The sequence below is a fragment of the Hyperolius riggenbachi genome, chromosome 11 (genome assembly GCF_040937935.1).
Source record: "Hyperolius riggenbachi isolate aHypRig1 chromosome 11, aHypRig1.pri, whole genome shotgun sequence".
Taxonomy (NCBI): domain Eukaryota; kingdom Metazoa; phylum Chordata; class Amphibia; order Anura; family Hyperoliidae; genus Hyperolius; species Hyperolius riggenbachi.
This window is the reverse complement of record NC_090656.1, coordinates 94,024,648-94,050,180: the sequence shown is the minus strand read 5'-3', so window position 1 is coordinate 94,050,180 and position 25,533 is coordinate 94,024,648. Positions and strand designations below refer to the sequence as shown.

Sequence of the window (25,533 nt, the reverse complement as noted above, 5' to 3'; positions counted from 1 at the left end):
TATGGTGTATGAGACGTGAGAAGGAGGCGGCGCCCTGTGGATGGCGGCAGCGCGAGCCTCTACTTCCAGTGACGCAGGGATGCCGAGCAAGAGGTCCCAGGCGAAAGTGAGCGGGGGGTGTACGGGACGCCGGCGGGGCCACCCTACCACGCGGAGAGCAGCGACGGGCTGTGCCATGTGCTACACGCAGCTGTGTGTGACCTGTGCTTTATAGTGTGGTACTACAAGTCCCAGCATGCCTATAATAGCTAGCGGTGCATGGAGAGCGCTGGAACTTGTAGTCCCAATAAGCACTGGCGAATAGAAGGTTATGGCATTATTAAAGTTGCACTTTTCACTTCTAAAACCTTCCCCTTATCACTGTAGTACATTTGTTGTAGTGATTATTGGTCCGTTCTAAAGCTTAGTACAGTAGAATCCCTTTATAGTACACTTCAAGGGACCTGGAAGACTAGTTAACTATATCAGAAGTTTACAGAAACAGAAAAGGTCATCCAATGTATACTCAAACATGTGCATGGTCGCCACCTTTGGACTGAGTTCACAACTAACCAGTCTACTATGTCAGAATTTACTGTAATGAGATTCTACTGTATCTACTTATTAACATTAGTGGTGCGGTGCATTGCTTTGGACGTTCATTACAATGTCATGGTAACCGCACACTGGCACGTTAGCGGTGCGATGGTTTCGTTGGCCTAACAAGATGCAGGCAGTGCGGTTCCACATCACGTATGTGTTTCCAATTGGTAATGAAGCATACTTTCTGGTACTGCATGCTTCATTGTATACAATGCATTGCATGCAAACTTGTGATGCCAATTTTCTTGTGTTGTGATCCTGGTTTTTCATGGAATGCAATGCAGCTCCTTAGTGTGAAAGTAGCCTCAGTGTGAACCAAAAGTGAAAAAACTCCAGGGTTAATTTCCATCACCAAGTATAGATGACTCCGCACATGCATGCCTGAGTTGTGAAGAAAGAAGAACCCCCGTCTCATTAGGTGGTTGGGGGTGGTGATGGGGAAAAAGGGCTGAATTTTAAAAGGAACCCGAGGAAACTGCTATATTTATTTCTTTTTAAACAATACTAGTTGCCTGGTAGTCCTGCTGATTTTTCTGGCTAGTAGGTTCTAAATCACACACCTGAATTAAGCATGCAACTTATCTTGTCAGATTTGTCATAGACCTCTAATCTGCATGCTTGTTCAGGGTCTATGGCTTACCTCCCTAGTGTTCTGGACGAGCTAGGCTCGTCCAGAGAAGCCGGAGGCCACCGCTCAGGCCCTGCTGGGCCGATTTTAATCATTTTTTTTAAAACGTGCAGCAAGCACTTTGCTTGCTGCGTGTCCTACCTGATCGCCGGCGCGAAAGAGGGCCCCCCCCCCGCAGACCCCGTGCGCAGCCTGGCCAATCGCCGCCAGGCTGCGCATTGGGGTGGATCGGGAGTCCCTGTCAATGACGTCACTCCGCTCGTCTCCATGGCGATGGGGGAAGCCCTCAAGGAAAACCCGTTCGCCGGCGGCGATCAGGGGTGGGAGGGATACGGAAGGGGGGGGGGGTATCGTGTAGCTAGCGCTAGGCTAGCTACATGATTAAAAAAATAATTTTAGGTATTAAAAACTACCGTCCTGCTGTGCATAATCGAAACGCCCAGCAGGTTAACCCTCCTGGCGGTCTATTAGAAACCGCCAGGGGGCAGCGCAGCACTATTTAAAAAAAAATTTGGTACTTATCCGTTAGCCGGGCGCATCCGGCAGGTGGCGCTAATTACTATTCCCCCTCCAGGCCGACATGGATAGTAGGGAAAGATGTAACTCTGGTTGAGTTTTGTCGCCACCTAGAGGATGCGCCTGGCTAACGGATAAGTACCAAATTTTTTTTAAATCCTGTAGCGATAGCGGCACCCCCCCCCCCCCGTGCTTCAATCGCCTCCGGTGATCTTTGATCAGGAAACGGGATTTCCTGAAGGGCTTCCCCGTCGCGGGATGACGTCGTGACGTCTAAGGGAGTCCCGATCCACCCCTCAGCGCTGCCTGGCACTGATTGGCCAGGCAGCGCACGGGGTCTGGTGGGGGGGGGGGGTGATCTGGCACGGAGCGGCGACGATCGGAATGCACACGCAGCTAGCAAAGTGCTGGCTGCGTGTTGCAAAAAAAAAAAAAAATGATGCATATCGGCCCAGCAGGGCCTGAGAAATCCTGCGCGGCATAGCCGGAGCTCGGCTCTGGCTTACCGCCAGGAAGGTTAAAGAGAAACCGTAACCAAGAATTGAACTTCTTCCCAATCAGAAGCTGATATTACCTTTCCCATGAGAAATCTATTCCTGTTCTCAAACAGATCATTAAGGGGATTCTATTTGACTAATATTGTGGGGAAACCTCCAGGACCAGTTTCCTGTCTGTGAACCTCATTGCATCGTGGGAAATGGCTGTTTCCAACTCCTAAAAAAAGCAAGCCGCATCTCCTTCCACTGACCTCACCTGCCAGCAATAAAAATGTCACCTGTGATAAATGTCAGAATGTAAATCAGGGAGAGGAAAGATTTTACAATGAGCAAACACTGACTAATATATACATAACTAGTAGACCTGGCCCGTCCTGCTCCTGTCCCAGGCTGTTCCTCTTTAAAGTATTAGAGGTAGAGAATCAGCTGGACAGCCAGGCAATGTGCATTATTTAAAGGGCAACTGAAGAGAGGTATATGGAGGCTGCCATGTTTATTTCCTTTTAAGCAATATCAGTTGCCTGGCAGCCCTGCAGATCCTCTAATACTATTAGCCATAGCCCCTGAACAAGCATGCAGCAGATCAGGTGTTTCTGACTTCAAAGTCAGATCTGACAAGACTAGCTGCATGCTTGTTTCTGGTGTTATTCAGATACTACTGCAGAGAAATAGACTAGCGGGGCTGCCAGGCAACTGGTATTGATTAAAAGGAAATAAATATGGCAGCCTCCGTATACCTCTTACTTCAGTTCCCCTTTAAAAGGGTTCCCTTTAAAACAAAGTTAAAGGGAACCTAAACTGAGGAGGATATGTTTGTTTTCCTTTTTAAATAATACCAGTTGCTTAACCTGCCTGGCGTTCTATTAAGATCGCCAGGCAGGCTGCGGGAGGGTTTTTTTTTTTAATAAAAAAAAAACTATTTCATGCAGCCAACTGAAAGTTGGCTGCATGAAAGCCCACTAGAGGGCGCTCCGGAGGCGTTCTTCCGATCGCCTCCGGCGCCCAGAATAAACAAGGAAGGCCGCAATGAGCGGCCTTCCTTGTTTTGCTTACATCGTCGCCATAGCGACGAGCGGAGTGACGTCATCGACGTCAGCCGACGTCCTGACGTCAGCCGCCTCCGATCCAGCCCTTAGCGCTGGCCGGAACTTTTTGTTCCGGCTACGCTGGGCTTAGGCGGCTGGGGGGACCCTCTTTCGCCGCTGCTCGCGGCGGATCGCCGCAGAGCGGCGGCGATCAGGCAGCACACGCGGCTGGCAAAGTGCCGGCTGCGTGTGCTGCTTTTTATTTGAGCCAAATCGGCCCAGCAGGGCCTGAGCGGCAGGCTCCGGCGGTACTGGACGAGCTGAGCTCGTCCAGACCGCCCAGCAGGTTAAAGGGAAGGTTCAGGGACATGTTCAAAAAAATAAAAATACTAATCCACTCACCTCGGGCTTCCTCCAGCCCGTGGCAGGCAGGACGTGCCCTCGACGCCGCTCCAGAGGCTCCCGGTCTTCACCGGTGACTCACCCGACATGGCCAGGCCGGCTTCCTGGTCGGGCTTCTCCTTGCGCTACAACTTGCGTCTCACGCGGTTGCGCTGACGTCCTACGGACTGTACTACGCAGGCGCAGATCTACTGCGCCTGCGCAGTACAACCTGGAGGACGTCCGATGACGTCAGCGTGACCGCGTGAGACGCAAGTTGGAGCGCACAAGAGCACGACCTGGAAGCCGGCCTGGCCAGGTCGGGTGAGCCACCGGAGAAGACCGGGAGCCTCTGGAGCGGCGTCGAGGGCACGTCCTGCCTGCCACGGGCTGGAGGAAGCCCCAGGTAAGTGGATTAGTATTTTTATTTTTTTAAACATGTCCGTAAACCTTCCCTTTAACTCTCCTGCTGATCCTGTCTCTCTAATGCTGGGAATAGACAGGTCAATCCGGCGACCGATTAGCCGCCAGATCGGTCCCCGCTCGTCCGCGGTGCTTCCTTATCAGCGCTCGATTCCCTGCCATTGTCCGGCGGGAGTCGAGCGGCTTGATCGGACCAGCTGAATATTATCAGCTGGCCGATACATGGTACAGAAACGTACCGCGTATCCCCAGCATAAGGCCTCTTTCACAGTGCGCCGTTAAAGTCGCACGTTAAGACAACATTTAAGGCAGAATAACTCACTGCAATGAAAAATCAATGCCCCATTCACAGTGCACACGTTGCGTTGGTTACTAATGCTGCACGTTAAGTGAAAGTACTGCATGCAGTGCGTTATACACGTTATTAGCTGCGTTGGACTATTTGCACATGCTCAGTAATGACTTGGAAACATACTTTTCATTGCCTGTACGCTCTACTGTATGCGACCATAACGGGGCATTAAGTTGCGTTGCGGCTTTTTTGGGGCATTGCGGTGTAATTTGCCGTGCGACTTTAACATTGCATCAAAACGCAACGTCCTACTGTGAAAGAGGCCTTATGCTTTTAGCCACAGCCCCTGATCAAGCATGCAGATCAGGTGCTCTGACTGAAGTCAGACTGGATTAGCTGCATGCTTGGTTCAGGTGTGTGATTCAGCCACTACTGCAGCCAAAGAGATCAGCAGGACTGCCAAGCAAATATCCATATCCCTCTCAGTTTAGGTTCCCTTTAATGCATTTGCTTCAAGTTGATTACCCCTATATCAAATCTTTTGGAGTTTGTTACAGTATATTTTAATGGTTACACAGAACCTGTGTACATATGCACTGGCTGTATCTAGATGTCAGCAATCCACACTTCTAAATAGATAGTACATGTGAGAAACACACCTAATAGATGTAATTGAATAGATAGCAGATGTGCTTTAGCTAAAGTAGCTTAGAGATTACAGAAGGGATTTAGAAGCTATGAAATGTATCCTGTCTGTTCATAAAGCCTAAACATCTTCTTTTTGTGTAGGGGGGGCGATCAGGCAAAAACGTAAAGACCCTGCAGTTTTCCACTCCAGCACGGCAGACCGATAATACACCAGAGACAAGTGCGCGAGAAAAGAGGCGGCAGACCAAGACTGCAACGGGCTCAGACAGGTTCGTCAGAATTTTCCCTACCTGTAAAGGATTTCAGGCCTGACACAATACAGCAATCGCATTTAATAATTTTTACACATACCCATGCTGGGTTGGGAGAAATGGCTCTGTAAATGAGAATTTTTGATTTTTCTTTTAAATGGACACAATTGTCCATTTACAGAGATATTTCTCCCACCCAGCATGGGTATGTGTAAGAATACACCCCAAAACACATTATACTACTTCTCCTCAGTACGGCGATACCACATATGACACTTTTTTGTAGCCTAGGTGCACTAAGGGGCCCAAAGTCCTATGAGTACCTTTAGGATTTCACAGGTCATTTTGAGGCATTTGGTTTCCAATACATCACATGCCCATGTTCTCTGCTGCCATGTCCAGGTCACGATTTGAGAACATCCTGCACTTCAGTGCCAATACAACCTGTCATCTAAGAGGCCACCCTGCTTATGACCGGTTCCACAAAATTCGGCCCCTCATAGACCACTTGTCATCAAAATTTCCAGATACTTATTGGACTTTGGCCCCCTTAGGGTGTAAAAAAGTGCCACACGTGGTACCGCCGTACTCAGGAGAAGTAGTATAATGTGTTTTGGGGTGTATTTTTACACATACCCATACTGGGTGGGAGAAATGTCTCTGTAAATGACAATTGTTTGATTTTTTTTTTTACACACAATTGTCTATTTACAGAGAGTTTTCTCCCACCCAACATGGGTATGTGTAAAAATACACCCCAAAACACATTATAGTACTTTTCCTGAGTACGGCGGTACCACATGTGTGACACTTTTGTGCAGCCTAGGATCGCTAAGGGGCCCAACGTCCTATTCACAGGTCATTTTGAGGCATTTGGTTTCTAGACTTCTCCTCACGGTTTAGGGCCCCTAAAATGCCAGGGCAGTATAGGAACCCCACAAGTGACCCCATTTTAGAAAGACCACACCCCAAGGTATTCTGTTAGGAGTATGGTGAGTTCATAGATTTTATTTTTTGTCACAAGTTAGCAGAAATTGATTTTTATTGTTTTCTTTCACAAAGTGTCATGTTCCATTAACTTGTGACAAAAAATAAAATCTTCTATGAACGCATCATACACCCAACAGAATACCTTGGGGTGTCTTCTTTCTAAAATGGGGTCACTTGTGCGGTTCCTATACTGCCCTGGCATTTTAGGGGCCCAAAACCGTTTGTAGTAGTCTAGAAACCAAATGCCTCAAAATTACTGTTCAGGGGTATAAGCGTCTGCAAATTTTGATGACAGGTGGTCTATGAGCGGACGAATTTTGTGGAACCGGTCATAAGCATGGTGGCCTCTTAGATGACAGGTTGTATTGGCACTGAAGTGCCGGAAGTGCAGGATGTTTCTCAAATCGTGACCTGGACATGGCAGCAGAGAACATGGGCATGTGATGTATTGGGTGCATAGACCAATAAGACCGCAATACATTATTTTTGATTAGACCCATGTTAAGGAGAAGGCCCCAAAAAATGTTAAGTTTGGAAACTTGGAGTGGTTTCCACCGAAAAGGTTGGACATGGTAGCTTCTTGGATTGGCGGTTCCGTATCGTGTGGCATTGTGTCTTGGAAATCATTATACGTTTTATTCATAATGTTACTTTTATCACTATTTTGAATTCTGTAGTTAATATCATTTTTGTATTTTGTCACTAATTATGTATCTTGTATATTGGTGTACACCATTGTCTGTATTATGTACCCTATGTTTGTTTCTTTCTTTGTACAGCACCATGGAATATGTTGGCGCTTTATAAATCAATAATAATAATAACGATTGGTCTCAGCCACAATTAAGTCATAGAGATCCACGATGCAGAACAGATGAAAAAAGTCTAGGACCAATCCTAGATTATCTGTCTCCACCTGGACTCCAGACTGGGAGGTGAAAGGGGGCAGTACGGGTGCGGCGGAACCAGGGGATTGCCAATTGGGATTTGCCAGCACCTCTGGGAGACTATGGGTAGTACGGACTCGTTTTGCTGGTGGCTGCGACTCGGGTCTTAATGCACGTGCCACCGAACCAGTTTCTACTACCATGCTGGTGCTCACCACTTCACCAGGGTCTATGGTAGTACTGGTGCTAGGTCCAGGAGATGCTACGCTGCTGGTGCATGCCTCACCAACAAAACTCGGATCAGCGCTAGCACCACTCTGCTGCCCTTGAGTCTGATCCTGCGGTCCGGTGACATGGGGTGTGGTACGCCTGGCTCTAGCCGGGATCTCGCCATTGCTATCAGAGAGCCACTGCTGTTCACCGGTTCGTATTCTGATTCGAATGATTCGTCGGATGAGGCTTCCCAATCGCACTCACCTCACTGGGCCAGAATCTCGGCGGCCTATTCAGTGGAATACCCCTTTTTTGCCATGGTAGACTGCTAAATTTAGGTGGTATTCCTCTGAGACTGCCCAGGAAAAAGAGCACCTACCTAGCAAAAGGGAGTACTTGTGAAGTAGAAAGCTGTGGTCACTGAGTTTTGATTTAAAAAAAAAAAAAAAAAATCTGATCTTTACAGGGCCACAGTTATTGTACAGTGTTTTTTGCAGTGATCAGGAAAAAAAAATTCTGTCACTGCGGTGGGGCGGGTGAGGGTTTGGCCAGGTGATCAGAAGTCCATAGGGGGCAGATTAGGGCCTGATCTGATGGGTAGGAGTGCTAGCGGGTGACAGGAGGTGATTGTTGGGTGTCTCAGGCGGTGATTAGAGGGGAGAATAGATGCAATCAATGCACTGGGGAGGTGATCGGAAGGGGGTCTCAGGGTTTGGCCGAGTGATCAGGAGCCCACATGGGACAAATTAGATCTTGATCTACGGGGTGGCAGGTGTTCTACAGGGTGGCAGGTGGTGACAGGAGGTGATTGATGGGTGTCTCAGGGTGTGATTAGAGGGGAGAATAGATGCAGTCAATGCACTGGGGAGGAAATTGGGGGGGGTCTGAGGGTGTGGGCAGATGAGGGTCTGATCTGATGGGTATGATGGGTAGCAGTGTGACAGGTGGTGACGGGGTGATTGATGGGTGATTAGAGGGGAGAATAGATGCAGGTCAGTGCACTGGGGAGGTGATCATGGGGGGGGGGGGGGGGGGGGCGCTGAGGGCGGTCTGAGGGTGTGGGCAGATGATTGGGTGCCCACAAGGGGCAGATTAGGGTCTGATCTGATGGGTAGAAGTGACAGGTGGTGACGGGGTGATTGATAGGTGATCAGGATGTGGTTAGTGGGGACTATAGATGCAAGCAATGCACTGGCGAAGTAATCAGGGGGGGGGGTGTCTGAGAGCGATCTGAGGGTGTGGGCGGGTAATTGGGTGCCCGCAAGGGGGAGATTAGGGTCTGATCTGATGGGCAGCAGTGACAGGTGGCGACGGGGTGATTGATGGGTGATTAGAGGAGAGAACAGATGTAAATAATGCACAATTTTCAATTTTACTTGGTGGCGCACCCAAGCTATGCATATGCATAGATTAGGATTTAATTAGTGTTAGGCCCCCTCTTATCGAGGATGACTTCTCCGCAGTGGGAGGGACGAGTACTTAACAAGATGCATGCAAGCTGTTACAGGAAACCAACATCCTCCAGTGGTAGACAGGTCATGTGTATGCTAGGTGTGTATTTTACCCCACAAGTGGGGCTTGCACTCATTTGCAGGTAGGCACTTATCTGTTTTTAAGTAGCGCTGCTCATTTCCTTGCCAGATGTAAATAATTCACTGTGGGTGTGGGCGAGTGTTTGAGTGCCTGCAAGGGGCAGATTAGGATTTGATCTGATGGGTAGCAGTGACAGGGGTAATGGGGTGATTGATAGGTTATCAGGGTGTGATTAGAGGGGAGAATAGATGCAAGCAATGCACTGGCGAGGTGAACGGGGAGGGGGGGTAGCCGTGACAGGGGGTGATTGATGGATGATCAGTGGGTGATTAGAGGGGAGAACCGATGTAAACGATGTACTTGGGAGGTGATATGAGGGCGGGTCTGCGGGCGATCTGAGGGTTTGGGCGGGTGACCGGGGGTGGGATGTCTATGTCTGGGAGGGATCTGAGGGTGTGGGGGGGTGATCAGGAGCCCCCAGGGGGCAGTTTAGAACCTAATCTAAAATATAGCGTTGACAGATAGTGACAGGGGGTGATTGATGGGTGATTGGGTGCAAACAGTGGTCTGAGGGGTGCTGTGGGCGATCAGGGGGCAGGGGGGACAGGATCAGTGTGCTTGTGTCATTACTACAAAGGCTGCCTCCTCCCCTGGTGCTCGCTCTATCACTGGGACCACCAGGGGAGGAGGCAGCCTGTATAATGCACTTTGTTAGCTTAACAAGTGTATTATACACTTAGATCAGCGAGATCGGGGTGTTTACATCGGGTGGGCGGAACCTAATGCCGGCAGATGCTCGCTCATCTATGGGTGCGATCCCCGGCTAATCAGTCCCCCAGGTGCCGCCGCCGATCGGCGTTACGCGGTCCTGGGGGAGCCACCTTGCCGACGCCCATAGGTAGTGTGCGGTCGGCAAGTGGTTAAAGGTAAATAAATGAAAAAATACACTATTTCTCCAATTTCATCCCCTATAGTTTTAACCCTCCTGGCGGTAACCCCGACCTGAGCTCGGGGTAGGAAAAATCAGCTGTTATAGGTAAGCCCGAGCTCAGGTCGGGGCAGAGAAAAAACTGCTGTGCCTGCGTACTGGAGTCCCGCGCGCCGATCGGCGATGCTCAGCGGGACTCCTACACCTCTCCCCCAAAGTTTGCAACAGTTACTGGCCGCCGGGATCCCCATATCCCCGGTAATCTTGCGGGGACCCGGCGGCCATGTGACCAGAGCAGCAGCGGCGGTGGCGGCGGCACATATACCTTTGAAGCAGGAGTCCCTGTGCGATCGGCGCTCTCCAGGGACTCCTGCCTCTCTCCCCCAGCAGCAGCGTTGTTTGTCCGGCCGCCGGGATCCCCATATCCCCAGTAATCTTGCGGGGACCCGGCGGCCATGTGATCAGAGCGGCGGCGGCGGTGGCGGCACATTTACCTTTCCCTGTGCGATCGGCGCTCTCCAGGGACTCCTGCCTCTCTCCCCCAGCAGCAGCGATGTTTGTCCGGCCGCCGGGACCCCCATATCCTGTTATTCTCTTGGGGACCCGGCGGCCAATCAGAAGAGCGGAGGGCGGCGTGACGTCATGGGGGTAGGGCGGTAAATTTGAAAAAAAATTTCATTGGCTGCAAAGTGCATTGTATTGGATACACATGAATCAAATTCATGTGTATCCAATACACTGTTGCCATTTGGTTCTGTGCTGTGAGCTGTGTGCTGTGATCTGTGCTGTATACACTGATCTTCCTACCGATTTGTGTACCGACCTCTGCCTGGATTTTTGACTACCCTTTTTGCCTGCTGATTCTGCCTGTTATTGGATTTCTGTGCACCGACCTCTGCCTGAATTTTGACCTACGTTTTCGGCCTGCTGATTCTGCCTGTTATTGGATTTCTGTGTACCGACCTCTGCCTGGATTACTACGCTCTTTTCCTGTCACCTCCTATGGCGTCATCCTCGAAGCGTCTCACAGCGGAAGCGCTGATGCAGTTTGAGGACAGCGATCCGGATTTGCAGTCACTGGAGGACTCCAGTGACAGTGATGCGCCTGGCAACCTGTCGTCTGATTCTGACAGCGACTCCAACACCAGCGACACGGAGGAGGTTAGTGACGCACGTGTTTGGTGCCCAGTCAACACCACTCAGGCCCCACAACCGCCCCCCCGTTTCCCTTTTACTGGAGAGCCCGGCTTGAAGGTTGAATGTGATCACTGCCCCCTGGCCTACCTGCAGCTGTTCTTCAGTGACGCTGTTATTGACAAAATCGTGGTGGAGACGAACCGCTACGCCGCGCAAGAAATTGCTGCTCCACGAGGTCCCTTTTCCAAGAGCAGGATGTGGGAGCCTATCACCAAGGAGGACTTGTGGCTGTTCCTTGGACTAATTATTCTGCAGGGGGTGGTGGGGAAGCCCCTGCAGAAATGGTACTGGTCGACGAACAAAATAATCGCTACCCCCTTCTTTGGCACGGTAATGTCGGAGTACCATTTTGGACTCATCATGAAGTTTCTACACTTCGCAGACAACTCCGCCTTCGATGAGTCAACCCACCCAGCGCCAAAGTTGAAAAAGATCTGGGAAGTTTTTCAGCTGGTGATGGAAAACTTCCGCAACACTTATGTGCCCCAGAGGGACATAAGTGTGGATGAAAGCTTGATGGCGTACAAAGGCCGACTGTCCTGGATACAATACATCGCGTCCAAGAGGGCCCGGTTTGGAGTGAAGTCCTACATGTTATGCGAGGCATCAACGGGCTACATCTGGAACAGCATACTGTACACCGGGAAAGGGACACAATTTAACCCTGCTTTCAGCAGCTACGGGGTGGCGACTTCATCCGTGCTATCTTTGGTGGAGCCCTTTTTGAATAAGGGGTACTGTGTGATCACAGATAATTTTTACAGTTCACCTGAACTCTTTGAAATACTCATCAGGAACAAAACTGATGCCTACGGCACCGTTCGTCCTAACCGGCGAGAAATGCCTACTGCCTTCGCCAAGCAAAAGCTAAAATCTGGGGACATTGTGGCTTGGCAGAAGGGAAAAATGTTGGCACTCCGCTGGCGTGACAAGGACGTGTGTACACTCAGCACTGTCTATGATGCTTCATCTGCCACCACCACAACGCGAGGAGGGAAAGTCCTGGACAAGCCGCAAGTCATCCTGGACTACAACCATACAATGGGTGGGGTGGACCGAGCTGACCAGGCGATGACATACTACCCCGCAGTCCGCAAACAACAAAAAAAATACTACAAATTTTTTTTTCGGTATCTGCTGGAACAATCTCTGTGGAATGCGTTCATTTTGTATAAGCAACGCAGTGACAGGCCAGGAACACATTCCGACTTTATATGGAAAATGTGCGAAAGCATATGTCTGAAGTACCAGACTTCATCAGCAGATGTGCGAATTGGGCGCCGTGCATCATATGTTGTCAACCCTGAGCGCCTCACTGGCCGGCACTTTTCAGACTATATTCCACCCACTCCAAAAAAAGCTGCTCCAACTAGGATGTGCGTTGTTTGCTGCAGCAAGACGGATAGCAAGGGTAAGAAAGTCCGCAAAGAAACCCGTCTCTACTGCCCGGACTGTAATGTCGCCCTGTGTGCTGTTCCATGTTTTAAAATCTACCACACACGGGAGGTGTATTAGTTATACACTGTACTGCATGTACATACTGTATATATAATCTGCTGCTTCTTTGTACAGTTTTGCTATTATTTCAGTTTATTGATAAATTTAATTTTTTCAGCAAATTTGTGTTACAGTCTTTTATTTATATGCAGGATATCTTACAGGCCTTTATTCTGATATATTTTGGTGAGTTAAGACTTAATAATTGGATGCCTAAAATTCTTGAAAAAAATGTACCGCTTTTGACTCATAATTCCAGACAGAAATGAACCGCCAGGAGGGTTAATATAAACAATGCTACTGTACATAAAACCCACACATTTTATCTGCCTATTTGTCCTGGTTATCACAAGATTTTAATTATGTCCCTAGTACAAAGTATGGTGACAATATATTCTTTGGAAATAAAGGTGTATTTTTTCTTTAGTTTTTTTTTTTTTTCACTATTTGCACGTGCACACAGCAGCAGCACTATCTGATTTTATAAAAACGTCCTGGAGCCATTAAGAGGCTCTAGCAGGATGTTTTTATAAGTCAGCTTGTCATTAAGTGGTTAAAGTGAACCTGAGACGAGGTGAAATAAAAGTTTGTTTGCAACAGTGGGCCTCCCATGATGCAACACACATACACTAGTAACCGGCTGGTTGGAAGGGTCGTGTGGTGACATTTCACAGAATGCACATACTTGACTTAAAGGACACCCGAGGTGAAAGTAAACTAATGAAACAATCAATTGTATCTATCCTCCTCCTAAAAATGACTTTTTAAGATATTCCAATTTTATATTTAAATCTACTTTTTAAGTTTTTACTGTTTTGTTTTTGCTCAATTGCACATTCATTGAAGTATGCCGGAGCTCAAGTCTATATAAACCATTGACCCTTTTTATCTCTTTCCTGCTTTCAGAAGCAATTTTCTCCTAGGAAAGTGTTTTATAGTTGTAATTTCTTATCAGTGAGAGTTGCACTGTAGCCAGGGTTCAGGTCCACTTTAAAGGATACCAGAGGTGACATGTTAGATAGACATGTGTATGCACACATTTCTTTTTATGCCTGAGAGAGTTAAACATCAGGTATGTAAGTGTCAGTTTTTGTCTGAGTCAGGACTGGGTCAGACTACAGTGTGACCCTCACTGATAAGAAATTACAACTATAAAACACTTTCCTAGCAGAAACTGGCTTCTGAGAGCAGGAAAGAGATAAAAAGGATCAATAGTGTATCATTGAGCAAAAAAAAAGTAAACCGGTAAAAGTAGTAGATCTAAATATAAAATAAAACTGTGGAATATCTTAAGTCATTTTTAGAAGGAGGATGATAGATACAAATGTTCGTTTCATTAGTTTATTTTCACCTCGGGTGTCCTTTAAGGACCAGAGCCTTCTGTTACCTTTTCTGCCCTGTGATTGGCTCACAGCAATCACGGGATCAGGAGCCAATAAAGTTGCCTACTGACCCAAGTGTGGAAACAGGTGCACTACGGAATAGCGGTGAGGATAGCATGAATGCCCAGCTGCGAATCGTTAAAATCTATGTCATGTCATAGCTGCACCGGCAGGATGTTAGATTCCAACTACGTTGGTCTGGAAAAGGTTTAAGTACATCTATTGCAAAAAGTCACCTTCTGGTACACAGCTTTTGTGCTGCAGATTGTATCATTTCTGAGCTCTGCAGTTGCACAAAATTAGGCAAACCCATTTCTTGCAGAGGTGGATCCAACGGAAGCAGGAGATTTGGGCGCATGAGACAAGTGGACAAAAAGGGCGCCCCATTCACTCCCATTATAAATATCGTTTAATGGGCGCTGAACAGGGAAAAAAAGGCGCCGGAGATTAACGTTTTACAAACGGCGCCCGGATATTTTTAAGGTTTTATAACTGTGCTTGTGATGATTTAACTTTACAAAATGAGCCCGTGACGAATAACGTTTATAAAGATACTAAATCACTATTTCTAAAACATTATTATCCACCCAAAAAAATTATTTACATTTTTTTTATTTTATTAATGTTTGTAAAACCTTATCCATAGGGGGGTCTTAGGTTTAGGCACCAACAGGGGGGTCTTAGGTTTAGGCACCACCAGGGGGGGTCTAAGGTTTAGGCACCACCAGGGGGGTCTAAGGTTTAGGCACCACCAGGGGGGTCTTAGGTTTAGGCACCACCAGGGAGGTCTTAGGTTTAGGCACCACCAGGGAGGTCTTAGGTTTAGGCACCACCAGGGAGGTCTTAGGTTTAGGCACCAACAGGGGGGTCTTAGGTTTAGGCACCACCAGGGGGGTCTTAGGTTTAGGCACCACCAGGGGTCTAGGGGTTAGGGATAGGTACAGGGAGGGTTTTTAACAAACGTAAATATAAGTTTCAGTTTAGAAACGGAAGATTAACGGTTTAAGAATTGCCGATCTCCTACACATTATTTAATGATTTATAAATTCTTAAAACACTATTTGTAAATGAAATTCTACACAATATTTTTATAAACGATAATACTGCTTATCGTTTACACCACGCTCCCTTTTTTCCCCGACGCCCTTTTTTGATGTACGCGGATCCAACAACCTCCCTCTTAAACTGGTTGAAATGGATTTTGCTTTCTGCATGGCTACATACTGTATAACTTGTTGCAGCTTTTGTAAAACAGTAGCCTCATATTGTCTCTTGGATTTTGCTTATTTCTGCATATACTTAAAGTATAGTAGAGAAACAAAGATTTTTATATTGCGCTATACCCTGCAATTTTCTAATGGGCTGCTATTTTTTTGACATTAGATAAAAATCTTAATCTGGTCAGAAAAAAAGCAGCGCTCAAATGATCCACTCCAGGATACTGGCAATACACTTCTTTCACCTCCAGAGATCCCATGCAAGGTCTTTGTATACCTAAAGTACCACTCAGTGCACAATGTAAGCAAAAGAGGGAATCTCTCAGTGGAAATAATCCAAAGACATTTTATTCAAGTAAAGATTTTTTCACACAAGTACAGCGTAGTACACTCACATTCAGAGGAACTCATGGGATCTCTGGAGGTGGAAGAAGTGTATTGCCAGTATCCTGGAGTGGATCATTTGAGCGCTGTTTTTTTTTCTGACACAATTTGCTTTGGGTGAAAAGGACACATCCTTGGAGTAGCTGCAGTGTGACACTTGAAGGAACCTATAGCTGGTATTGTGGCGCGCCTCTTAAACTACTGCTTTCTGAAAAATCTTAATCTGTCCACTAGATGGCATTATAACACAAGGGAAGAGAACTTTACAAAAGCTCACCAGTTGATTTGAAGGAAACCTCATGCGAGAGGGATAATGGAGGCTTGACATTTTTATTTCCTTTTAAACAATACCAGTTTCATGGTTGTTCTGTTGATCCTCTGCCTCTGCTAGGCGCACATGATGCAATTTACTGTCAGAACAATTATTTCCAACATGTCCAATCGATTTTCTTATCACTTCTATGAAAAATCAATCAGAAATCAGATTGGATACTTCAGAAATAATCTATCTGACAGTAAATCTGTTAGAAAATTGCATTGTGTGTACCTAGCATAACACTTTTAGCCATAGACCCTGAATAAGCATGCAGTAGATCAGGCGTTGCTGACAAGAATAGCTGCATGCTTGTTTCTGGTGTTATTCAAACACAACCGCAGCCAAATAGATCAGCAGGACAGCCAGACACCTGGTATATATACTTTCAAAGGAAATAAATATGGCAGCCTCCATATTCTTCTCGCTTCAAGTGGACCGGGACTCTTGCACAAGGCTGAAGAAATACGTAGAGAAATGCACCCTGTATGTATTTGGAGCAGGGGTGCCCCCACTTTTTTGGCTCGCGAGCTACTTTAAAATTTGCCAAGGCCAGGAGATCTACCAATGTCTCAAATGCTAAGCACGCCCCCCCCCCCCCCCGCGTAGGTTATCCAGGTATATGTGTCTGCAGCATAGGTTACGTGCCCTCAGTATAGGTTAGCCAGGTATATGGGCCCTCAGTGTAGATTAGCCAGGTATATGGGCCCCTAGTGTAGGTTAGCCAGGTATATGGGCCCCCAGTGTAGGTTAGCTAGGTATATGGGCCCCCAGTATAGGTTAGCTAGGTATATGGGCCCCCAGTGTAGGTTACTCAGGTATACGGGCCCCCAGTGCAGGTTAGCCAGGTATATGGGCCCCCAGTGTAGGTTAGCCAGGTATATGGGCCCACAGTGTAGGTTAGCGAGGTATATGGGCCCACAGTGTAGGTTAGCGAGGTATATGGGCCCCCAGTGTAGGTTAGCCAGGTATATGGGCCCCCAGTGTAGGTTAGCCAGAATATGGGCCCTCAGTGTAGGTTAGCCAGGTATATGGGCCCTCAGTGTAGGTTAGCCAGGTATATGGGCCCTCAGTGTAGGTTAGCCAGGTATATGGGCCCTCAGTGTAGGTCAGCCAGGTATATGGGCCCTCAGTTTAGGTTACCCAGGTATATGGGCCCCCAGTGCAGGTTAGCCAGGTATATGGGCCCACAGTGTAGGTTAGCGAGGTATATGGGCCCCCAGTGTAGGTTAGCGAGGTATATGGGCCCCTAGTGTAGGTTAGCCAGGTATATGGGCCCTCAGTGTAGGTTAGCCAGGTATATGGGCCCTCAGTGTAGGTTAGCCAGAATATGGGCCCTCAGTGTAGGTTAGCCAGGTATATGGGCCCTCAGTGTAGGTTAGCCAGGTATATGGGCCCTCAGTGTAGGTTAGCCAGAATATGGGCCCTCAGTGTAGGTTAGCCAGGTATATGGGCCCTCAGTGTAGGTTAGCCAGGTATATAGGCCCTCAGTGTAGGTTAGCCAGGTATATGGGCCCTCAGTGTAGGTTAGCCAGGTATATGGGCCCTCAGTGTAGGTTAGCCAGGTATATGGGCCCTCAGTGTAGGTTACCCAGGTATATGGGCCCCCAGAGTAGGTTAGCCAGGTATATGGGCCCTCAGTGTAGGTTAGCCAGGTATATGGGCCCTCAGTGTAGGTTAGCCAGGTGTATGGGCCCTCAGTGTAGGTTAGCCAGGTATATGGGCCCCCAGTGTAGGTTAGCCAGAATATGGGCCCTCAGTGTAGGTTAGCCAGGTATATGGGCCCTCAGTGTAGGTTAGCCAGGTATATGGGCCCTCAGTGTAGGTTACCCAGGTATATGGGCCCCCAGTGCAGGTTAGCCAGGTATATGGGCCCATAGTGTAGGTTAGCGAGGTATATGGGCCCCCAGTGTAGGTTAGCGAGGTATATGGGCCCCTAGTGTAGGTTAGCCAGGTATATGGGCCCTCAGTGTAGGTTAGCCAGGTATAGGGGCCCTCAGTGTAGGTTAGCCAGGTATATGGGCCCTCAGTGTAGGTTAGCCAGGTATATGGGCCCTCAGTGTAGGTTAGCCAGGTATATGGGCCCTCAGTGTAGGTTAGCCAGGTATATGGGCCCTCAGTGTAGGTTAGCCAGGTATATGGGCCCTCAGCGTAGTTAGCCAGGTAAATGGGCCCTCAGCGTAGTTGGCCAGGTATATGGGCCCCCAGTGTGGTTAGCCAGGTATATGGGCCCCCAGTGTAGGTTAGCCAGGTATATGGGCCCTCAGTGTAGGTTAGCCAGGTATATGGGCCCTCAGTGTAGGTTAGCCAGGTATATGAGCCCTCAGTGTAGGTTAGCCAGGTATATGAGCCCTCAGTGTAGGTTAGCCAGGTATATGAGCCCTCAGTGTAGGTTAGCCAGGTATATGAGCCCTCCGTGTAGGTTAGCCAGGTATATGGGCCCTCAGTGTAGGTTAGCCAGGTATATGGGCCCTCAGTGTAGGTTAGCCAGGTATATGGGCCCTCAGTGTAGGTTAGCCAGGTATATGGGCCCTCAGCGTAGTTGGCCAGGTATATGGGCCCTCAGTGTAGTTGGCCAGGTATATGGGCCCTGAGTGTGGTTAGCCAGGTAAATGGGCCCTCCAGGTATATGTACCTGCAGCGTAGGTTAGCAGGCAGGCAGAGGAGAAGAGGCGGTGAGGAGAGACTCTGGCAGGCCAATGGGATGCAGGAGAGAAGCGGCGGCGAAGAGAGAGGCGACGCGGCCGCTACATCATGACTGGGGGCGGCGCCGAGCACGTTACAAGCACGCACGTTGCAGGCTGCCCGTCGCCGCCCCCCAGCCATGACGTAGCGGCCGCGCGCCGCCTCTCTCCTCCCTCTCTCCTTGCCTGCATCCTTATTGGCCAGCAGCTAAACACGATGAGCTGCTGGCCGCAACAAACTTTTACGAGACGCGGCTGAGAGGCCGGATCTACTGAGCAGGCGGTCGCTATCTACCGGTAGATCACGATCGACCTATTGGGCAGCCCTGATTTAGAGAGTTTAGCCTGTTTAATTCCCCCTCATTTGTGTCTAATCACAAGTTATAATCTGATCTATCCCCTGTGTTACATGACTGCCTATGGCAGATAAGGCCATTTGAAAGCACAGAAGGTTAACCATATGTCTGCTTCCATGAATCAGGAAGTAGAAACAATGCAGATTTATTTTAGGACTTGTATCAGCTGTAACAAAGAAATGGTTTTTGTTTAAAGTTTATGCTGTTGTGTATATTTTAGAGCAGAGAGGACGTTCTGAGTTCAGGTCCGCTTTCAGTTGTCCTTTAAACAAATACCAGTTGTCTGGTAGTCCTGTTGATCCACCGCCTTTAATATTTTTAGCCGTAGACCCTGAGCAAGCATGCAGATCAGAGGTTTCTGGCAATATTTGCTGCTTAATTGTGTCAGGTGTGTGATTCAGATTCCCTTTAAGGCTTCTTGCACACACGGACGTTACAGGCGCACGTTAGTGCAGCCTGTAACGCTCCCCCAACGCACAGCAATGTAACACAAGTGGGCTGTTCACACTGCCCACGTTGCATTACATTGTAACGCAGCAAAGTGCTGCATGCTGGGCGTTCTACGCGGCTAAGCCGCGTTAGACTGTTTGCACATGCTCAGTCATGTTGGGGAGGAGGGGAGAGCGGCCGGGCACATGGCTAATTAATATTCACTGCACTCAGTGACGTGCAGTGTTTACTTCCTGGAGCGGCCGCTCTGTGCGGCGATTGGCCGGGCGGGACCACGTGATGCCGCATGCGTCCAAGAGTACGCATCACGGACGCCAGAGTGAGCTGCACAACGCGGCTCACTCCAACATCCACACCAGAGAGCAACAGGCGTTGCGTTAGGGGCACGTTATGTGCCCTATAACGTCCCCTAAACGCAACGCCCTGGTGTGTAACTAGCCTAAAGGGTAATGCCACCCTTTTGTAAACAAAAAAATACATTGGTCACACCTGGCATTTACTAGACTGTTAAATGTTCTGGAGTCGCTTTTTCCCCGGGTGTTTTTTTTTTTTTATTTATTTATTTATTTTTTGAAGCATACTTTTAGAAATACTTTAAAGAGTAACTGTCAGGCTGCAGAAGCTAATTTAAACCTCTATTCTCCTGTGTTAAACAGTTTAGACGGAAGCCAAAAAGGCAATAGTGAAGATAAAAATCTCTTTCATTTGATGTGTGCTTATCAGCAAAGCTGTTAGACCCAAGCTCTTAAGAGGACGCAAGCCGCAAACCATACTGCAAAGCATTCTGGGGCCCTCCCCTCGGCTGCTAATGAGAAGTTACAGGGTCAAGTAACAATAGCATGTAACTCAGTCCAGAGCACAGCACTGATAAATCTCCCGGCAGAGTACACTGCAGGAGTCCGCTATTGTTCCTAGCCACATGGCTCATTAATATTCACTGCAAACTAGTGTTATTCAGTACGAGCTTTTCTGTGATCAGGAAGCAGGGAGGACATGACGACACATTTGGCTTCATAGGAGACAGACAAACATGGAGCCTGCCATGAGCTGTCAGGAGCATCAATCTCTGCATATACTATATAAAAATTCTGTGAAATCCAAAGGTGGACCGTGAAATGCATATGTAATGTAAGTACAGCCTATATTTAGCTACTGATATATGTGTTTATTTTCTCTGAGACCTTATACCTAACAGCTCCTCTTTAAATAATGTATTCTAGTTATTTTTTAAATTTCTGGCATGTTAACAGTAAAACGTGAGCTTCTAAAGCAGGGTAGTGCCAATCCTGTCCTCCAAGTACCCCCAAACAGTGCATGTTTTATGGAAATCCGCACAGGTATTAATCAGAACTGCTCAGACTTACTGCTCAGACACGAATTGCCTCAGCCGATGCATGCTGCAGATTTCTGCAGAACGCATCTGAATCCCTATAGACGTGCTATAGAAATTCGGATGTAAATTCACATCACCACGGGGGTCCTTTTCTGAAGCTGCACCCAGTGGAAATGCAGCCGAAAGCATTCCCTGGCCCCTTTGGAGTTGTAGATTGTGTGGCTTCACTTTTTAATCCTCATACAAATCATTACCAGCACTTCAGTAAATTCAGTAGAATCCCATTATCAGTCCTCAGGTCCCAGCAAACGCATCTGTATAAATATACAATGTATGACCAATCCTAATATGGTACAATACTTTTCCTGGTCTCTTGGTGATTACTATAAGGGGATTATACTGGACCCAAGTTATCTCTTCTGAGTTGTTTTTTTGGCCAGAAGTGCTGAACTTCAGCTAAGCAGTTATATCCCTATTCCTGTTTGGTGTGTTCGCCACGATTGCTCTCTCCAACATTCTGCTCCTTCCAAAATTTTGCCCCCTATTAGTGCATGGGTAAGTTGGGTAAGTTGCTGGTAGAGCATCAGTAAAATTACTGATACAGGTAATTTCTCATACTATATGGAGGCAATAAGATTGGCTTATCAAAGTTGGTTGTGTGTACACGCCCTTAGAATTTGATGGCAATTGTTATTGGGAGTTGTGAATAGGTTTGGAAGTGTGGACAGAGGAATTAAATGACAACTGGAGTGAGAGGGATATGTAGGCTGCCATATTTATTTCCATTTAAACAATACCAGTTGCCTGGCAGGCCTGCTGGTCTATTTGGCTGCAGTAGTGTCTGAATAACACTAGAAACAAGCATGTAGATAATCTTGTCAGATCTGACAATAATGTCAGAAACGCCTAGTCTGCTACATGCTTGCTCAGGGTCTATGGCTGAAAGTGTTAGAGTTAGAGGATCAGCAGGACAGCCAGGCATCTGGTATTGCTTAACCCCCTTGGTGTTATGATTCTTTCCGAATTTTAGGATCTAAAAGCAGTGCAATTTTTTTGCATGCTTTTAGATCCTAAAACCTGGAAAAAATCATGCTGCTAGGGAGTTCTGCAGCAGCCCCAGCACTCACCTCCCTGAGATCCAGCACAGCAGTTTTCTCTCTGTCCTCCGGGTGGCGCTGTAACCCTATAGTGAAATTGCTGGCTGTCATGACGACAGACGGTAATCTCACCAGGGGGAAGCAGAGCCTCGGAGGAGAGGCAGAACTGCGGCCGACGTTGGGATCCCCCAGGAGGTGAGTTAAAATGCCTGCTGCGCACATTGCTCTGCATAAACATCCCGGCGGCTACCACGACTTCAGCTTCGGGATACCGCTCCTCACATGTTTTTTTCACCTCAAGCTGAGCTCGTGATAACCGCTAAGGAGGTTAATAGGATATGAATATGGCAGCTTCCATAGCCCTCTTGCTTCAATTTTCCATTAAACCTCCAGCCCGCTACTTCACATGCACAGCTCAGGATAGGGGAAGGAATCTTGCCACAGAACCCAGTATGAGAATCTCTCTGAACTAATATTATTATTTTTTTATTTGCAGGCAGAGCGCACCGGCAAAGAACAAACTGTATGACAGCAGGGGAATCCTCATAGCCAACGGAATGGATCTGTGTGACTGCCTGGATGAAGACTGCATGGGCTGCTTCTATTCCTGCAGGAAGTGTGGCTCCAACAAGTGTGGGGTGGAATGCAGGTGTGACCGCAAGTGGGCTTATGAGCAAATTGAGGTGGAGGGAGGGGAAGTCATCCGTAATAAACATGCCTGAACTGGAGTGCTGGAAATGATCCGCTAGCACAGAAACGTTTACTCCGTTTCCATTGAAGGCTTGCATTGTGCAGGAACAGAGTGGACTTATCCATGATGCTAAAGACGGTTAGAAAGAATCTCAAACAGGAAAAGGCGTCCAGCTTATGCAGAGACTTGTGGATAGTTCCTAGTTGGCCAGGCTGTTTTACTGAAGGATGAAATTTTGGAAAGATACTTTTTCAGCTGAACTGACTCAATCCTCTTCTCAGATGCATCCGTTTCTGGACTTCAGAGATCAATATTTTTAGTCCAAGTGGAAATTTTATAGTAGTTGAATGAGTGATATTTTTCCAGGCACCAGTTTCCTCCTCACACTCTGAAAACCAAAGCTTGACAACATCTGTTATGCTCTTGTTTCTTGTCTTATCGTTTTGTTTGTCCATCCAAATTATAAATGATTTAGCTTAATTCTGAGAAAGTATTTGGTTTTTGTATGTATGTATCCTTTAAACATGTTTTCTTTTTAATAAAATTGTTTTCTTTAAGTAAAAATTGTGAAGATGTCCTGTAAAAATCTGCCCCCGGTCATTTCGATCCTAATACTCTCCTTGTTGTGGCCCTCCATGGACTATCTGGCTAAACTGAAAGTAAATTTTTTTTTCTCCTCCTCCACAGCTCCTCAAACATACAAAACCGTCATACACATCTAATCCAACCAAACTCCCAGGATTGGTATATGTAATAAAATAAGACAATCGAAGTACACACCATTTTATAGTGCACCAGACTTCTTTGCTTTCTATTAGCCAAATGTTGATCTTATGTCCGGAGCAAATAATAATTTTGGTCCAGAAATCAATCAAAATTACAATCGTATACCCAAGTTGGGGCATTGATCTCCAGCAGATTCTATCACAGTGATTGATACTGCCATGGAAAAGTGATTAGTGTTTGTGCACCTTAAACTTTTTAACCCTGACAGATAATCTTTATATAGTTTAACTTGGGAACTTCTGGAAGGGATCCGAGCTGAAGCTTGGGTTCAGAAAGTGATACGGTGCATCCGGAAAGTATTCACAGCACATCACTTATTCCAAAATGGATTAAATTCATTTTTTTTTTTGGTCCTCAGAATTCTACACACAACACTCCATAATGACAACATGCAAAAAAAAAAAATGTAATTGATGTTTTTGCAAATTTAATAAAAATAAAAAAACGGAGAAATCACATGTACATACAGTAAGTATTCACAGCCTTTGCTCAATACTTTGCCAATGCACCTTTATTAGCAATTAGTCTCAAGTCTTTTTGAATATGATGCCACAAGCGCAAGTAACATTAGTAATAGTGGGATCACGTTAAGCCTTTGTTCACACTGTACATGTTACACAGAGTGGTGGTAATGTGTACATTATTGCATATGATCACACCTTTCCCTGATGGCAGCGCGTCCAATGCATTTTAATTGCACTATTTCCAGCAAATGTTAGCAATGCACTTGAAATGCAGTGCAGGAATAAATGTGGCACAGCACCATTCTCTTTGGTGACTAGGTCACATGTTCTAACCCATAATGTGAAAGCCCTTCAAAAATAAAACATTTTGGCTTGCTGAACTAAACTTTTTGGGCCGTGGCTTAGCTAAGGAGCTATGGGCCCCACAAACACACACTATACATAACAATTGATATGACGTACCAAAGCCTGCCAAGGACAACCACATTGTCAGAGGTGCAAGAAAGGGATGGGGAACAGTTTAATGATTTCTACTATTCAGAGCATCTATAGAAGAGATCATTACCAGCGCAAGACCAATAAGAGCTAATACCGTGGTTGAGGGAGGTCTCTTGGGGCCCCTCTGGCCTAAGGGCCCTGGCGCGGTCGCAACCTCTGCACCCTCTATTGCCTATGCCACTGTTTTTGGGTATCGTAAAAGGTTAATTAGTCTTACAGAGGTAGAGAGTGGATCTACAAATTGAAGACCACGACATCTAATGGTTTTAAAATTTAGATTTTTAATCGTGTTCCATGGTCTTATTTACAATGTGTCACTGTCCATTATTCTATCTGTATTTTTAATGCTAACACATTATTTTTATGATGTAAAATAAGTAAAATTTTGTTTCTTTGATAATACTTATCATTAAACACAACATAAAGAAATGTGTTGCCAAAAAGTCCAAACTGCAGCACAGCACACTGCTGTAATTTGAAGCAATCTGTGGTCCATCATTATCGTAGCCCAACTCATAGGAAGTAATATTTAATTATATGTATTATCAAAGAAACAAACTTTTACTTATTTTACATCATAAAAATGTGTTAGCATTAAAAATACAGATAGAATAATCTGTAAAGAAACAGGACAACAGAGCATTAGGTACATCAAAATAGGGATTTGACTTGGACCGTGGGTGTTTATACCCAGCCACTTAAAGCTAGTCATGCTTATGCAGTACACCTATTGAAAATGCCCTTTCCCACAAAGGCCTCAGGATCTGCTAGTGGCCCAGGGACACGAAGAGCGGGTTTTTAGCGGGTTTGCAGCTGAGAAAATTACTGCAGTCTTATTATAATTCAATAATTAATACATACATAAAATCATTAAAAGTAACGATGATAGAGAAAAAGTAGCCCAGATAAAATAAAAGGGAAAAGCAGAAGACGACTAAAAATGGAAGACTTAAAGAGAAACCGTAACCAAGAATTGAACTTCATCCCAGTCAGTAGCTGATACCCCCTTTCCCATGAGAGATCTATTCCTTTTCTCAAACGGATCATCAGGGGGCTCTGTATGGCTGAATTTGTGGTGAAACCCCTCCCACAGTGTGATGTCAGCGCCTCACAGCACTGAGGTACTGACATCACACTGTGGGAAATAACAGCTATTTTTGTTACATTATTTTCACTAGAGTTCCTGTTTAGGCTAGGTGCACACATAGCAGACACGCTAGCATAGTGGGAAATGCTGCGGTTTATGCAGCAATGTTAGTCTAGGGGACGCAGAAGAAGCTACGTTTTGCTCAGTATGCATTTCACAAACGCTGGTAGTGTTGCATAATATATGCAGGCTGGCTGCCAAAACGCACATAATGAAAGTCTATGGTAACGCATATGCATTGAG

The 25,533-nt window shown here is 46.7% G+C and overlaps 1 protein-coding gene across 1 annotated transcript; it reads left to right on the top strand.

The window, feature by feature from the left end:
* On the top strand, nucleotides 1-22,959 carry ARL14EP (ADP ribosylation factor like GTPase 14 effector protein). The gene is made up of 3 exons (XM_068260185.1): nucleotides 1-106; nucleotides 5,134-5,261; nucleotides 22,201-22,959. Exons 1-3 carry the CDS (start codon nucleotides 41-43, stop codon nucleotides 22,424-22,426), a joined length of 420 nt encoding a protein of 139 aa, XP_068116286.1. The 5' UTR covers nucleotides 1-40; the 3' UTR covers nucleotides 22,427-22,959.
* Nucleotides 22,960-25,533: the final 2,574 nt, after the last annotated feature.

What these genes read in the sequence shown, in the direction of transcription:
- ARL14EP (XM_068260185.1), top strand. Translation starts at nt 41, where the DNA reads ATGGCGGCAGCGCGAGCCTCTACTTCCAGTGACGCAGGGATGCCGAGC. An exon ending in GCAAGAGGTCCCAGGCGAAA is followed by an intron (nt 107 to 5,133) that starts GTGAGCGGGGGG and finishes CTTTTTGTGTAG; the next exon opens with GGGGGGCGATCAGGCAAAAA. An exon ending in ACTGCAACGGGCTCAGACAG is followed by an intron (nt 5,262 to 22,200) that starts GTTCGTCAGAAT and finishes TTTTATTTGCAG; the next exon opens with GCAGAGCGCACCGGCAAAGA.